This window comes from Paramacrobiotus metropolitanus, unplaced genomic scaffold, assembly GCF_019649055.1.
Source record: "Paramacrobiotus metropolitanus isolate TYO unplaced genomic scaffold, Prichtersi_v1.0 Parri_scaffold0000045, whole genome shotgun sequence".
NCBI lineage: Eukaryota > Metazoa > Tardigrada > Eutardigrada > Parachela > Macrobiotidae > Paramacrobiotus > Paramacrobiotus metropolitanus.
The window spans coordinates 377,545-392,297 of NW_026570265.1; the positions used below are offsets into that span (position 1 = coordinate 377,545).

General features: G+C 41.0%; 4 protein-coding genes and 1 long non-coding RNA gene across 6 annotated transcripts; 3 read left to right on the plus strand and 2 right to left on the minus strand.

Annotated features, from left to right (window-relative positions):
• The first annotated feature begins 21 nt into the window (after nt 1–21).
• Nucleotides 22–2,540, plus strand: LOC129591261 (uncharacterized). 2 transcript variants are annotated; one of them, XM_055486849.1, is made up of 3 exons: nt 22–320; nt 737–1,630; nt 1,846–2,540. In XM_055486849.1, the coding sequence occupies exons 2-3, from the start codon at nt 921–923 to the stop codon at nt 2,345–2,347; spliced, it is 1,212 nt and encodes a 403-aa protein (XP_055342824.1). In that variant the 5' UTR covers nt 22–320; nt 737–920; the 3' UTR covers nt 2,348–2,540. The 2 variants fall into 2 exon arrangements, with proteins under 2 accessions (XP_055342824.1, XP_055342823.1); XM_055486848.1 differs by having other exon boundaries at nt 834–1,630.
• Nucleotides 2,541–2,925: 385 nt separating this feature from the next.
• On the plus strand, nt 2,926–5,362 carry LOC129591260 (dolichyl-diphosphooligosaccharide--protein glycosyltransferase subunit 1-like). Its single transcript, XM_055486847.1, has 7 exons — nt 2,926–3,279; nt 3,368–3,435; nt 3,538–3,850; nt 4,185–4,391; nt 4,448–4,640; nt 4,786–4,885; nt 4,975–5,362. The coding sequence occupies exons 1-7, from the start codon at nt 3,037–3,039 to the stop codon at nt 5,246–5,248; spliced, it is 1,398 nt and encodes a 465-aa protein (XP_055342822.1). The 5' UTR covers nt 2,926–3,036; the 3' UTR covers nt 5,249–5,362.
• Nucleotides 5,363–5,503: 141 nt separating this feature from the next.
• LOC129591304 (uncharacterized) lies at nt 5,504–7,905 on the minus strand. Its single transcript, XM_055486908.1, has 4 exons — nt 7,115–7,905; nt 6,946–7,009; nt 6,245–6,446; nt 5,504–6,125 (listed from the first exon to the last, which is right to left on the minus strand). Exons 1-4 carry the CDS (start codon nt 7,671–7,673, stop codon nt 5,730–5,732), a joined length of 1,221 nt encoding a protein of 406 aa, XP_055342883.1. The 5' UTR covers nt 7,674–7,905; the 3' UTR covers nt 5,504–5,729.
• Nucleotides 7,906–8,643: 738 nt separating this feature from the next.
• LOC129591348 (uncharacterized) lies at nt 8,644–10,307 on the plus strand. The gene is made up of 3 exons (XR_008690830.1): nt 8,644–9,499; nt 9,558–9,703; nt 9,802–10,307. It is a non-coding gene; the product is annotated as an uncharacterized LOC129591348 (long non-coding RNA).
• Nucleotides 10,308–12,682: 2,375 nt separating this feature from the next.
• LOC129591396 (uncharacterized) lies at nt 12,683–14,258 on the minus strand. Its single transcript, XM_055487035.1, has 3 exons — nt 14,085–14,258; nt 13,437–13,857; nt 12,683–13,373 (listed from the first exon to the last, which is right to left on the minus strand). Exons 1-3 carry the CDS (start codon nt 14,256–14,258, stop codon nt 12,757–12,759), a joined length of 1,212 nt encoding a protein of 403 aa, XP_055343010.1. The 3' UTR covers nt 12,683–12,756.
• Between the last annotated feature and the right edge of the window lie 495 nt (nt 14,259–14,753).

The following is a 14,753-nucleotide window of genomic DNA, read 5'->3' on the forward strand; positions in this document are numbered from 1 at the left end:
AAGCAGTTGAAGTTTTTTGGGTTTTAAAGTTGAATTCTTTTATACTTTTGGAAATCCGAAATTTGGTTTTACGTTCAAAATTTTGATGAATCTATTTTGATGAATTAATTTTTCCCGTTTTTGGAATATATTACTTTTTCAGCATTGGCTGCGCTTTCTTTGAGCTAACTCGACTGATGTAATTTATCCATCATGCTGTATGGGACGATCAACATATGATCCCTATCTGTGATCCACATTTAACAGGCCGTGGCCATGAATTTTTTTGCATCGCCAAGTTAGTTCCTGGTCACCGTTGGCGAGACTGAATTGTCCTGCAGGTAAGAAGAGGAAATGTAAACTGTAAAGTTCTTCAAGCCATGATACCTTATGTCTCCCTAAAGAGATTTCGATTTCAAACAGATTTCGGAAAATATGTAGGTTGTTCCGTCTCTGAGATTTGACGGCGTGACGCTTCTGTTTATATTATGATAGCCTAAAGTTTGCTACAGCAGTATTATTGTAAAATGTAAACAACTACAAAGTACAAAGTTATTTTGTCATTAGTTTTATTATGGTAGTAGTACTACGGTATCCGTAAATTATCTGACACTGTACGACTGTGAGATTAGAGCAGCTGAGCAACAGTTGTCGAATACCTGGCCTTGATCGTAGTTCTTGTTATTTTTTATGAACAGAAGTAAGAAGTTATTCCAGTTTTCGAATGTCCAGTTTTCCGGTTTTCCATTTTTTTCAGTTTTCCAGTTTTTCGGGTCATCAGAATAACGCCCCTGTTCTGGAGCGTTTATCGCATTTTACTGTTATGGTTATAATACGTTTTATGGCTTCTCTAGTGAAATTGCCTTCCTAACAATAAAGCCTGTGGTGTCCGCACTGATTGTGAAGGATTCCCGATTCCTGTACCAAATCACATCGATATCATGCCGAGCAACAAATTTAAAACGAGATTTCCCCCGGCCAGAATTAAAAAAATAATGCAGACGGATGAAGAAGTCGGAAAATTATCATGTGCTGTTCCTGTGATTGTATCAAAGAGTGTAGAGCTTTTTACGGAAATACTTTTGCACAAATCTGGTGAAATAGCGCTTGGTCGAGGTGCAAGAACGTTGAGCATTGACCATATCAAGCAATGTGTCGAGCAGGAGCACAAATTTGATTTCCTTCGAGAAATTGTACGGGAAGCAGCGGCAAAAGCCATTGGGAAGAGCAGCGAGGATGTCGCAAATTCGGGCCAGGCAGAAGCTGGCACATCTGCTAACGATGCCGAAATGGATTCTGTTTCCAAAGATAAGTTGGTGAATGCGGTGCGACACGGAAAACTGCAACAACCAGGCGAAAGTATTCCTTCTAGAAGTTTATGGACGTTCAACCCTGGTGGAAAAGATTTCGTCCCACAGGCGCCTGCATCTCCTCGGAAGTTGTCTGGAAAACCTCATCGCCATCGCGAACCGGATAGGAGTTTTAGAAATCCACCATCGGCATCCGCATCTATACCTGCGCATGTGCCTGAACCTAAGCAAAAGGCAAATGCATTGGCTCATTCAGCTAAAACTCACAAGACGAGCGCGAAGAATTCCGGAAGTAAAATGAACCGGAGTGATAAGCAATCCCCTTCAAGCAGTTCTGCAGAGTAGGTAGTTTTTCTGGCAGTGTCCACAATGAAGGAATGGGTTTCTTATAAGTTCAGCATGCTCGCAGTCGTAAATCTTCTACTTCGCTGCTGAATTATGCCTTTAGGGTGCAGTTTTAAGTGCTGCAGATAAAAAAATCTTGAATTATTGTTGTTATTCTGGCTAACCAAATTATTTTCCAAATTTCAAAACGCAGAATTTGTGTTGTTTGTAGACAGCCAAAGGGTACACCAGCAGGTCGGTTTTATACCGAACACTCAGCAATTTCCGAACCGGTTCCAACACCCTACCCTCCCAAAGACGACTTTCCGTCCTCCTCTCACTTCCATCCATACCATGTGGAACGGCTTCCTGCTTTTCAAGCAGATTCTCTACCCGAATATTCCACATATCCCAGTGCACATGGTCATTATCCGTACCAATCACCACCGTCCATGGTGAGAATGCCCCCAGTGCCTGCCCATATGGAGCAGATGTATAATAATGCGGATGATTTAACGCCGCCTTATTATGGTGCTCCTGACATGTATGGAAGAGACCAGCAAATGCTGATGTACCAGTCAGCCGTGGATTATTCTAACCATTACTCTTCCGATGAGCCGCTTAACCTGCAGTCTCCAGGAGTCCAGGATCTAAGCCGAAAGCGACCACTTGACTTATCCGATCAACATCCGTCCTTAAATTCGTACAGTGTGTATGAACGCTACGGAAACTAAATTTAAAGCGCGAAGTTGAGCGATATCAAGATCTACTGCACGTGCTTGAAAATGCGTGCTTTTAGTTTTTCATACAGTTTCGTTGAGGGATCAGATGGTGATGGAAGTTTATGCTTGATTTGCTTGAATGTGCTATGACGATTGTGTCTATGTACACAGCATAAAGTTAAGGGTACAAAATGGCACACAGTAATACGTTTATTGGACATAAAATTTATTTTTGTGAATTCGCAACCAGATCCAATAGTATTATTACACTTAAAGTGAAGGGTGTATGATAATTGACCAAACCGGAAATGAATACAAACTTAAAACTATGCAGTTTGCACCTCCTTCGCACGCCGTACTTCACAGTTCATCCTACAGTCTACCCGGTGCGCACTATTTTAATACAGAGGGTCAAACGAGCGGTCGGTACCAATGATACCGCTCTTAGGCCGACTCTTACCTGAGTGACTTCCGTAAAAGTTCCGTTTCATTAAATGCTGTAACGGTTCCGAAATCGGACCGTGGTACCGCCGGATATAACCCATATACCGTACAGTAGTGTACTTTACGTTTTACGATTTTTCAACAGCTTTCACGCGTACTTACGTGGCCGAATCTTCGTGCTGCTTACAGCTTAAATTTTATTAAATTGATGTTTTCCGAGCGAAATTTGAATTTCTGAATATCCACACATTTTGAAAATGGCTGCAAGAAAAGTTTCCTTTTTGAGCATTCTTTTCTTCGCAGCGACAGTTTTTTCTCAGGATACCATCAATAATGCCGTCGTAGTGTCTGAAGTCGAACGCACCCTGGATGCATCCTCGCAGCTGATAAAACTAATCGAGATCATAACGCTGGAGACAGCCGGTGGATCGTCCACGTCGTCCTTCTTGTATTTTATCGAGCCCACATTGCAGGATCGCTTGGCGCACATTGATGCGCGGGTATGCATGATTCTCTGGTGTCTAACACCCCAGTTTTTTCGCTGTTCGCACATGTCGAAACTTTATTCTTGCAATTTAATTGATGTAGGTTGTCGGCAAAGATAAAGCATCCAGTAGAGTGTTGGATGTTAAGGAGACATCAGTCAAAGGACATGAGTAAGAAAGGATTAGTTGACGTTTGTCGTTTTCCAGCTAAATCGTAACGTTTTTCTGCATCCTGATAGTGTTTTATCAGTTGTTCGTTGTTGGTGAATCTAGGAAATCCAAGGTTTATCGAATCAGTTTGCCATCGAGTCTGACGGGAACCAGCACGGATAAAATACGTGTGCATTCCGTATACACGCATGCACAAACGCCGCACCCGACAGAAATTGGCCAACAGGGACACCAGTTGGTGCAGATTAAGAGCAATATCTACCATTACTCGCCTTATCAGACCAGGAAGCAGAATTTGCGGGTATTGCTGGCGTCGTCCAAAATCGAAGCGTTCTCCAAAGAGCCCAAGCCCGTTTCAGACAGCGGAAAGGAAATCAAATATGGACCATATGAAAACATTCCGGCGTTTACAGCTGTAAGCTATTAACCGTTAGGTTTCGTTTTAAATCTCTGTAGCACGGTTAACTTATAGTAATATGTTTACGTATTTTGTACCTCGTTTTAATTGAAAATATACGCCAAATTTCTTTGCTGGTTTTTGGTAAAGATTCGGTTTACCCACGTAGGCTACTTTTTACGCACAAGCAATATTTTCCATTTCAATTTGCCATATTCCACATTCCATTGCCATTTTAAAATTTTAATATGGGTTTATTATATACTTAATTCTTTTGCAGTCGGTACACCTGCATGATGTTGATTTGTAAATGTAAAGCCTTGCAATGCAGTAATTTTATGTTATTTTCTAGGCTCCACTCGTTTTGCATTTTGAAAACAATGCACCGTTCCTTAGCGTTACTAATTTGGCCCGATGGATTGAAGTGTCTCACTGGGGGAATATTGCTTTCGAGGACACCGTCGACATTGCTCACACTGGTGCCAAACTGAAGGGAACTTTTAGCCGACTGGATTATCAGCGGGGATTGACTACGAAAGCTTCAGTCGCTGAGTTCAAAGTAATAATTATTGCAGACCGTTGTGCCGGTGAATGTAAACCAAAATCTTGTTTTAGACCCGGCTTCCCATTTCCGCAAGGGACATTTATTATCGCGATGAGATTGGAAACATTTCCACTAGCCATGTCAACAAAGGAAAAGAAACTGTGGATGTGGACGTTCGACCACGTTTTCCCCTTTTTGGTGGCTGGAAAACGCATTATGTTCTGGGATACAACGTTCCGAGCAGCGATTTCTTGCTGAAAAGTGGTAATTGCAGTGTTCACAATGGCATACTTTGACTGTTTTTGAATGTTTTGACACAATTTTTCATGTTCAGTAACATTCATTCAGGTTGAAGTGTTGTATTTCGTTAATGGACTTGTGATGGAGGGTTGATTTCTTGTTTTCACAGGCAGCAACTTCGTTTTGCAAGTCCGACTCATTGATCATATTTATCAGAACCAGGTGATCGATGATGCTACCATCAAAATAATCCTCCCCGAAGGAGCCAGGTAAAAAACTGTCTATTTGTTTGTAATAAACAAATGCTATTACATACGATAAACGGATTGTGATGGTCGTAATGGCTTTGTTCTTTTAGCAATATTGAAATCCGAGCTCCGTTCAAATTGGAAAGATTACCAGATGAAAAGCATTATACCTACCTGGACTTTGTCGGTCGACCTGTCATTGTTCTCAAAATAAACAATGCTGTTGAGGAACACATCCAACCAATTCAGATTAAGTATGCTTTTGATCGCTTTAACTTATTTTATGAACCCCTTCTCGTGATCGCGGCCTTCGCTCTCTTGTTTGCGTTTGTTATTATTTATGTCCGCTTCGATTTTTCTATTATGAAATCCAAACGCGAGTAATTCCACTGTTTTTAATTGTTTCAAAGTTGTTAAGAAATGTTATTGGTTTCGTCGTTCATGTGTAGCTGTTAATGAGGACCTCATTGATGCAATAAATTTCTCATCGGGGAAAAATACGTATGCCTGGAGTCTCTGTAGATTTTTACAGGACCAATGTTCAGCGTCTGCATAAAATAATAATTGCTCTTCGAACACAGAATTTGCAGGATTGGAGCGAGAATTGCTCCCTGGTCAGTTCCACACGAGTGCCATTTCATACAGGTAAAATTTATTTTTTAAAATCGCAAATCAACAACGCGCACGTCACACTTAAGGAGAATGACATGCTACGGGTTAAGAAAATCAAAATCATTCTTCATGCCAAAAAAGAATGACATCAGAAAAAACGGGACTTCACGAGACCGTAGCTTAAACGGCCACTTTTGGAAACAATTTTAACGTTAGACACTATAATAGAGGCATTTTCAGACCCTCATTGGCCTCACAACTTTTTACCCAACCCCAACTTTTTGCTTAGGCGTTCTTTGGTAGAGAATTTACCGGAACTGCTTGTTTTGGCAGGCACTGACGCACCGGTTGGTCGTTTACTGAATGGCGCGAGGGAAGCCCGCACTCGAGCAAGTTTGGCTTTAGGATCATCGTTAACGGGTTTCACTGTCTTTTTTACCGGAATGCTTTCCTTTATTTTTTCCACAACAAAGTCATCATCGCCTTCCACGCTATCAGAAAACTTTACACAGACCAGCTTGTTGTTAATAGCCGCTTGCCGACGTATCCTGCCTGTTGCTGATGATACTTGAACAGGCTGCAAAGAAATGCTGTCCGTAGCCAGCTCATTCCGCGATTTCTTTGTGGAGTAATAGAGGAAACCATTGATCTGCAAGGTAAAAAATGAAAACTCATTTGAGCGTCATATCCAACTAACTAAATTTTATATTCACGCCGATTCACGGCTTTGCGATACAATAATCGATTTTATTAATCAATTGTTCATACCTCAGTACTTTCTTCTAATATTTCGGCTTCCTCGTCGCTACCAGTAGAAATCCTTTTGCGTTTCGCAGCGGGCTGTCTCTTCGATGCAGTGACTCGCTTTTTAGCACCAGCAGGAGGAAATGCACTTTCTGTATTATCGGTTTTTTCTACCGTCTCCTGAATCTCCAGTCTAGGATTTTCATCTGGTTCGGGAGAAATTTCTCTGAAAATAAGAACGTGCCCGAATGAAAAAAGAACAATTAAGTACTACTAACACTGCACCCAGTCATTACACAGTACATGACCGGAAACACACACCAGATTTGGTAAATTATTTTAAGTATACCATCAAATTGTTACCAAAAAGGCTCTAGTTTTAAGTTTTCTAATTTCATACCGATAAATCGAAAACCGACAGAAAGCAAAAGCAAAACTCATTTGTGCTGGCTGGTAAGCAACCTAATCCAATTGAACCCAGTTTTTTATACTTCGTAGTTCGTATCATTCGATATATAAAAAAGTCAGCAATTTATCCAAAGAAAGTTGCACGATGGCAGAAAAATTTTTTTGAGCCACTAAAACAAGTGTGAGAGAACGTCCTCTCAGTTGGACCTTGTTGCTTGTGAGACGAATATGCTAAAACTAAAACTTTCAAATGTGAACTATGTAATGGTACTTAAACAATCCGTAATTCCGTACTCCTACGCATACAATATACTCACTTGTTTGCAGTCAGATCTGGTTTCGGATTGTCCTCTCGCATCACGTGAACGGAAGACGCTGATCCTGTGTTAAGAATGTTTTTCAGTAATCAATATAATGAGCAGTAAACTGTGAACAAAAACCCTACTGAAGTCGAACATGCAGAAATGCGTTCACCAATCGTCGTACTTTGAATCTTTAGTGTAAGCTTCTGCGTTGACGGTGGTATCGGGCTATTCGAAGTCCGAATAACGAGAGGAGTTGGACTGGGATTTAGACCCATTTCTCCAGCCGCGCTCTGAGCATTTCTCTCAATCGGGATTCTTTCGTCTGAAATTGCCACTGCATCGTCACACTGGAGATCGGAAGACGGAGGTTGTGGATAACTATCCGGAAAAACAATCCCCACATCGTGTGGTGGGAGGTTTTTTTCGGCAGAGGACTCGGGAGCTTCGGAAGAAGGGTGTACTGCATTGTTAGCGAATGGTTCGGGAGCAGCAATCGCATCATCATCGAAGACACTAACATTTTCATACAAACGTAATGTTTCTTGAGGCGGTGTGATGATATGATCCGTCGTATTCGTGGATTCCAGATCTTTTGTCTTCTCATCATTTTCAGAAACTAACACACGATCATAATCCAGATCTTCAGAAACTGTCGTCTGTGTCTTTTCTTCTTGTTGGTTAGATGAACATAACGGGATAGCTAAGGAATCGCAGACAGTAACACAGCCAGAAACCGACATTTTCAAACAAGAATTACTACTTATAACTTATGCCTTATCACTGACAACTTGCTGGATAATCTTCGGATTTGACAACAGCAGTTGTAACAATATAATCCAATCGAATCAGATGGTAAAGCCGCAAATGATGAGTACCAAAACCTTAGTAATAAATCGCAATTGAAGAATGTAAACAATTATAAATCGCACATCTTTTTAAAAAATTACGAAAGAATTTTGAAGAAGTACGAAATCTGACACATACGTATATTAAATTATTAATGCTGCCGCTCACGTAACCCCACACCGAGCCACACGCAGCGGTGGTGTTGTCTGCTTTCGCCGTTTTTGTAACATTCTGTTTCTTTTTCTTAAAATTAATAACTAAGTTCCTGTTTTACTAGACCGCGTGCGATGACAAAGTGCTGCTTGTGGCAAAATTCAAAATGCACCATTAATTGGATTTACGCCCATTTTTTTACTGGAATTTTCAATATTTTTAAGTTAAGCAGTTTGACATGGTAAAGGTGCTGTGCGACTGAAAAAAGGCAGTAGCAATATGCATGGAGAAACATAAATTCAAAGATTGTTATTCGTAACTGCTAGACAACGGGAGTACGGCACGACGACACAGTAGATTTGAATTTCAGACACTCTCGGCATCTCCCGAAGACGGAAAATGAAAATTCCAAAAATTCGGTTTTTTGGAATTTTCAGAAGATGACAGGTTCAGCCAAAATGCTTAGCCTGGCAAATTTCCGAGCCGAGCTAAAACTCTGACCAATCACAGCTTCCTTGGCGTGACGTCAATTTCAATTTTCGGTAGCACGATCATTTTCGACTTCCGGTTGCATTTTGCTTTGGAGCAAATCGCACTAGGTACACTGTTCCTTCTGCGACTACCGTTAGCTGTTGCATAGTACATTAATATGGCGGTCCGTTTGGGTCAGCAGCCGTTTTTCAAGTTTTCGAGTTTTCTCGTTTGCCAGTTTGTCGGTGGTTTGCACATTTTCACGATTCGCACGTGTGCACGATTTCATGTATTGACGTGCGCACATGTGCACAATTTCTTGATTTTCAGTTTTTGATACTGTTGGTGTTCTTGATTTCAGGTTTTCGTGTTTTCAGTTTTTGAGACCTTGATTAATGATTTTTTTTTTATTTTTGATTTTCATTTTTGCGATTTATTATTATTTTTTGATTCAGATCCTTTAATCCAGAAAATTCAGTTTGGCCGCGGTGGTTTCATCCCGAAATTCCTAGTTGGCATTCCGAGAACTTTTTCCTGGAATTCCTGATTGGCATTCCGAGGACTTTTTCCTAAAAGCCCATGCAAATAAGGCCGATTCCTTCGCCGTTGATCTGTTTGAATTGATGGTGGAATTTACTGGAGGCTCTCAGGCTCACTAAGATTTTTTCTTTTTGCATCACATTAGATCGAAATTCAAGCACTGTTTTGTTGATATGCAGCCCGTGACGAAGTTCAGCCCCACTGCCTACAAGATCAGCATGCGTTCCATGTCCAGCGCTGTGCATATGCTCCAGGATCGTCTGTCTGTGTTATGCCAATACATGGCCACCGTGGAGCAGAAACAGTTGCCACCGGACAATAATTATTGGGTAGCATGAATTTGGAATTGTAATGCTACCTGCGTGTTTTCTTTGACGTTAAAAAACGTATGGTTTAATGCGGACACTTCTTCGCTTAACCAACTGTGGCAGAAGAACGAGCAGAAAATTAAAAAACTTGACGCGGCAATTTCGGATGTTTAAAGAATTTCGGATCTGTCAAAGTTCGCGAAGCGTACCTTGCCAAGTTTAATAATCTTTCCCGCACTGGAGACAAGGTGGGGGAATGTTTAAAGATTTCTCATGCTTGAGAATGCATAGCTTGTTTTGCACTAGGAAGGGGCTGAAAGTGCGTTTCGACAGCGCTTTGAAAAAACCGTAAGTCAAGGCAACAAACTCGATCCGATTTTCCAAATTGTCCGTATCGGTATCTTCTTTGAGGATTTGGATTTAACCGCACACATTTTGGATAAAGCATGGAGGTGCGTACTGCTTGGCTTCGAAGTGGTTAAGAAGTTTCTGCGCATATCTGTTATGATTTTGCCAATTATTATGATCGGTTTTCTTTTTTTATGCACAGTCTGCTGGAGCAGGGCGGTGATTGGGATCGACGAAACCGGCTAAAGGTGTACGAAGCATGAAGATGCTTGAGTTTCCAAAAGCCACCATTAATTTTCTGGACGCAGTTAGCACATTTACCTGTTCGGAGATACATATTAGACTACGATACCTACGTGGCGTATAACGTCATGTGCGCGATGCTGACGCTGGAACGAGCGAAACAAAGAAAAAGTTAAAAGTGGTGATAAGGATCTGATTGTGGTATTAAATTTTTTTTGTAGTGACCACTTTTTTACGTAAAATTTGGTATGGATACTCACACTTTCGCTTAAAAAAGGATAGTTGCCTTATTAAACAAAGTTGTACGAGTACTATTCAATTATCTTATTATGACAGGACTGCTAGTGTAGAGCACTCGCCAGCATTTTTGTTTGTTATTGTTACGGGAAATTATTGTTACGGTCAAGCATGCTGCCGTTCTTCCGATCATTTCGTTCGGCTGTGGTACTTTTGGTATGTTGACAGATACTTTGTATTGATTATCGTTAATACTGTGGCTGTCTAATCCTGTTATTGGGGGTTTCCGAATAAAACGTTTAATGACTTTCGGGTACTGATAGATCGATGTCGGAGAGTTGATAAAAGCTGTAATTTCAAAACTTCACAGCGCAAGCTGGCGAACTGCATTAAATAGGAAGTTTAAAATTTAATATGCTTGTCTGTTTACGATTTTATGTGGCTGACGGCGACGGCGTTAAATCCAGTCCCTCAAATTTTATTCCGCATTTACTGTGTTACCTTTTAAGCGCGCATTCATTATTACGTGTTTGTTGTACATTGATTACTGCTACACATTTATGGCATTAAAATTTATGTTTTTAATAGGTTTGTCCACGTTTTTCAGCTAGTCATTGTGTTGGTTTTACTGATGTGCATTGCCAGTAAATACTATTGCCGCCGGTGGATGCTGATTAACCGAGAACGATCCACGATTGTCGTTTACCGCTCACCGAATGTTATGGCTTATCACGGTCAGTATTCAAAAAAATCTACAGTGAATAGATACCCTAGCTGTTCGCGTGTTCTGTTGTCGCTATTTCGAAAGACAGAAGTCTGCTGCATATTGTATCAGTTTCCTGCTTTGTACGGTTTCGCAGACAATCTTAGGGTCGATTATTATGCGATTACTATATTATTACCATAGAAAACACGCAAACTGTTAATCTAAGGATAGTTACGTCAGTAATTTCAGTAGGATACTTTCACGATTTTTATAGCCAAGTGCGCACTGGGCATCTTATGCTAATTCTGACCAATGGGAACAGTCAGATGTACCGTTCAGATGTGATGTTAAATTTTATACTTCGAAGTACCTTATCGTCTGCTTAAGACAAGAGGTTATTACTGCATGCAGTCGTTACCGTCGCAAACATACGAAATCTTACGGCAGATTAATTGTACACCTACCGCTCTGCGTGCTTGAAGCGGTATAACATTATTTACTTGAGAGTGTTTGTGTGAGCGAAGCTTATTATGTACAGTACCTTTCCTCTGTTGTACTTGTACCTTGTTCATAGAAAATTGAGCGTACTTGCAGATGGGTGAACATTTAAGTGAGTGTATTGTCACGACTTGAAGGTGGCGTAATATCTTTAATATTAACCCGCCACTGAGGGCGCACAAAACCAACTAATTATCGGCAACATAGCAACACAGGCAGACTGCTTCCGCAGTTGCCATGCTGGACACACAGGTCACAGCGGACACAGTATCTCGTGACATAGTGCCACTACACTACGCCACAAGTACCTTTCCTCTGTTGTACTTGTACCTTGTTCATAGAAAATTGAGCGTACTTGCAGATGGGTGAACATTTAAGTGAGTGTATGAAGGGTTTTCAGCAACAAAAAAACAGCTGCTAAATGACGCTTTTCTTTGTTGCGTAGTGGGTGAAGCCCATCCGAGTTTTTATCCTCGTGCCGACGTGCAAACAACAGCTGTTTATCCTACATACACCGGTCCGGGAACAGGCGGCCTGACCTTTCTAGCCTTACCCGGCGGCGGAAAGTAATGGTCGGCTGCCGGAGAATCCAAAGGGCCGCATCCTGCTCCACAGCTCCTTGCAGCGATTTGTACAAATAGTCGCTTATTTTGCTGATGCGTTTTAAAGTAGAACTTGCACGGCCACGTCGCTGAGTTTGATCTGTCATTGGTGTTTTTTTTATTTTCCAAACCATCCGTGTGGGGTGGCTTTGTAAGTTATTTACAGTGTTGGGGTTTTATTGAACGATGTGGTGCTACATGCCGCTCATTATAAAACTTTTACTAAGTAATAAGGAACTATTTTTCCGTATTGTGAAGTTATAATAAAAATAACGGAATAAAAAATTTCGACAACAAGTGGAGAAAATGTCGGAAATATATAACGTTGCACTGGTTTTGACATTAATTTGGCTGGATTTGGGATACCGGTTCGAACCTTTGACCAGTGACAGAATGTTTCGAAAATATAACAGTGTATTTCCTCTTACTTGTTAAATAATGTAGCTTCGAAGCCATTCCGGACGTAAATATAGTATTAAATCTACGGGACACGTATTAACATAGGTGAAACAGTATCTTAAAACAGCGGAAAGGTCACAAAAGCGTATAGCATCTTACGATTTTTTATTTCAAAGTATGGCGTAATATGAGTTCCGGTAACTGACGCATGGCAGATAATTTGTGAAAGAAACGGCTACGCCATAAAACGAAAGGAGCAGTATCTGCGAGAAGATATGATGCAAATTTTGTGCTCATCTCTCCAAAGTCTCCACTCTCTCCAAGTATCGTTACGTTCAATGTGTTGTTTACCGAAACTATGAAGAAACTGCTCACAATGGCGCAAATGTACCTTAATGTTTCGACATCCATTAACGACAATAAAATCAGTACATAAAGAATAGAAGGTGCTTATTAACAACTTCCGTATTTTTCACAGATTCAATGGAAAGGTTTGATGCAACATTTCTTTGGCCGCTTGAAACAAAGGAATTCCGTAAAATCGGTCCTCTTGAGTAATGTCCAGATTGGCTAAGACGAAGGCAGCTTCATTAGGGTACAGGCTGACAATATCAAAAACGGGGACAGAATCTCGTGAATGCGCCGCATTATTCGTTATGAATTCCGGAAAATTTTCAGGGATATCTACATTGGATTGCGGCAAAGGATCACCTAACATAACTTGCTGTAAGGAAAATCCTTTTAGCTTCTTTTCCCGGCATCCAAGAGTGAAAATTTGCCGAGGAGACATATTACGTTCGGTTTCCAGTTTATGGTTGTTAAAAAAGGAGATGAAATTATTCAGCTTCATTTGGATTCGATCCACAAAAATTAGATGCAGAAGCATCACGTCTCGCTGGCTGTTAATATCCAGAATTCCCATGTTTTCCATATGTATAAAAACGGATCGAAACAATTTCAGTACAACCCGTCCCAGATCGCGCCACAACCGTTCAGTGCGCTGGATGTGAACGGAAGGCCCTCTAATAATACTTCCACGATTCGGACCCATGTAATGCTCCATCCAGCGGGCAACGCCAAAATTTTCCCCTATGAAATTTTCATATTTAGAAAACTGCAACTCACTATATATGTACTTATTGTGCTACTCACCGCCGCAATCTGTGCGAACTCTAGATGGCACTCCGGATGACGCGCAGGCATTGACGAAAGCTTGCAGAACTGTACTCGCACGGTTATTTGTCGCAGCCAGTAGCGAAACGACAAACCTAGAGTATCCATCAATAATTCCGTGCACAACAATACCCCATCGAACCAGTTTATGATTGCCATCCAGGTGCCACAATGCGTTCGGCCCGGGATTTGAATACTGCCGGCAAGGAACAAATCGGAAAAAGCGCATGGCAACGGCAAACGGATCCAACCGTCTCATGGAACTGATCACCCTGTGACGTGGCAAAGTTAATCCATTAGACTTTAACTGCGCCCGTACAAATCTGTATCCCACATTTGGAAAGGACTCCAAAATTTCAGTAACAGCAATATCCAGGTCATCGTCAGCAACCATGGAGTTCTAAAAAGTAAACTGGAAAGCTGAAAACACAATACGATTGCATTACGATTACTGTTCAATGATTTATAGTACGAAATGTATCGTACCAATAAAACATTTGTCATATGGATTTTCATCAGAACTAAGTGAAAGCTTTCTCGATAATAACTTATTAATACATTTTTAATATTGAATTCTGTTTCTTAGATGTACCAATAAAAGGGTAGATACAAAGTCTTTCACTGTACCTTCCTGTTTAGATCTGCTTCTTGCAACCGGCGTTGGACCGTTTTTGGCGAAATTTCATAGAATGCCGCAATATCTTTCACAGTAAAACCGTCGAATCTCAGCTCCGCTAGATCATCCTCTGGTATCATAATCTTGCCTTTGTAACCCGTTTGCACAGCCAACTGGGAATCCATGGCGCCTCCATTTTCGTCTTCTCGTAACAAAGTGCGCAAACCAGTGGAATGTTCACATAGAACATCAAATAATCGCTGAGCTTGGACAGTCTGATCTTCAGGAAAACTTTCAAAACGTCTCTCGTATAACTGTAAATTTGATAGATCTATTTGGACTGTCTAAATGGCTCGTGCACTTCGAATTACCCGATCATGTATTCAATCTGAGTAACAGTCCCATCCACACCATCCCGATCACCGTCTGCGGAAGCTAGCAGCCTCGTAGAACGCCTTATAATAGAATCAGCATAATTAAAAAACTGTTCCATGTCTGGGCGCAAAGATACGGCGCAAATGGCACAGATTTATTTTATGTAATATTTCTTTAATAACGGCATACTGTTTGCAATTAAAAACAACTGGAACACGAAAGAAAAAGCGGCAAGAGAGATTCGTTTACAAACAGCCAGCCAGAGGCGGAATATTCAAGATTTGCGTTTTACCATAGGACTAATG

Coding starts and splice junctions, on each gene's coding strand:
- LOC129591261 (XM_055486849.1), top strand. CDS start 921: ATGCCGAGCAACAAATTTAAAACGAGATTTCCCCCGGCCAGAATTAAA. Junction 1,631..1,845: donor CCTTCAAGCAGTTCTGCAGA/GTAGGTAGTTTT, acceptor TGTTGTTTGTAG/ACAGCCAAAGGGTACACCAG.
- LOC129591260 (XM_055486847.1), top strand. CDS start 3,037: ATGGCTGCAAGAAAAGTTTCCTTTTTGAGCATTCTTTTCTTCGCAGCG. Junction 3,280..3,367: donor TGGCGCACATTGATGCGCGG/GTATGCATGATT, acceptor TAATTGATGTAG/GTTGTCGGCAAAGATAAAGC. Junction 3,436..3,537: donor ACATCAGTCAAAGGACATGA/GTAAGAAAGGAT, acceptor TGGTGAATCTAG/GAAATCCAAGGTTTATCGAA.
- LOC129591304 (XM_055486908.1), bottom strand. CDS start 7,673: ATGTCGGTTTCTGGCTGTGTTACTGTCTGCGATTCCTTAGCTATCCCG. Junction 6,447..6,945: donor CCAGATCTGACTGCAAACAA/GTGAGTATATTG, acceptor TCTTATTTTCAG/AGAAATTTCTCCCGAACCAG. Junction 6,126..6,244: donor TATTAGAAGAAAGTACTGAG/GTATGAACAATT, acceptor TTTACCTTGCAG/ATCAATGGTTTCCTCTATTA.
- LOC129591396 (XM_055487035.1), bottom strand. CDS start 14,258: ATGGATTCCCAGTTGGCTGTGCAAACGGGTTACAAAGGCAAGATTATG. Junction 13,858..14,084: donor AAGCAGATCTAAACAGGAAG/GTACAGTGAAAG, acceptor TTTACTTTTTAG/AACTCCATGGTTGCTGACGA. Junction 13,374..13,436: donor AGTTCGCACAGATTGCGGCG/GTGAGTAGCACA, acceptor AAAATTTCATAG/GGGAAAATTTTGGCGTTGCC.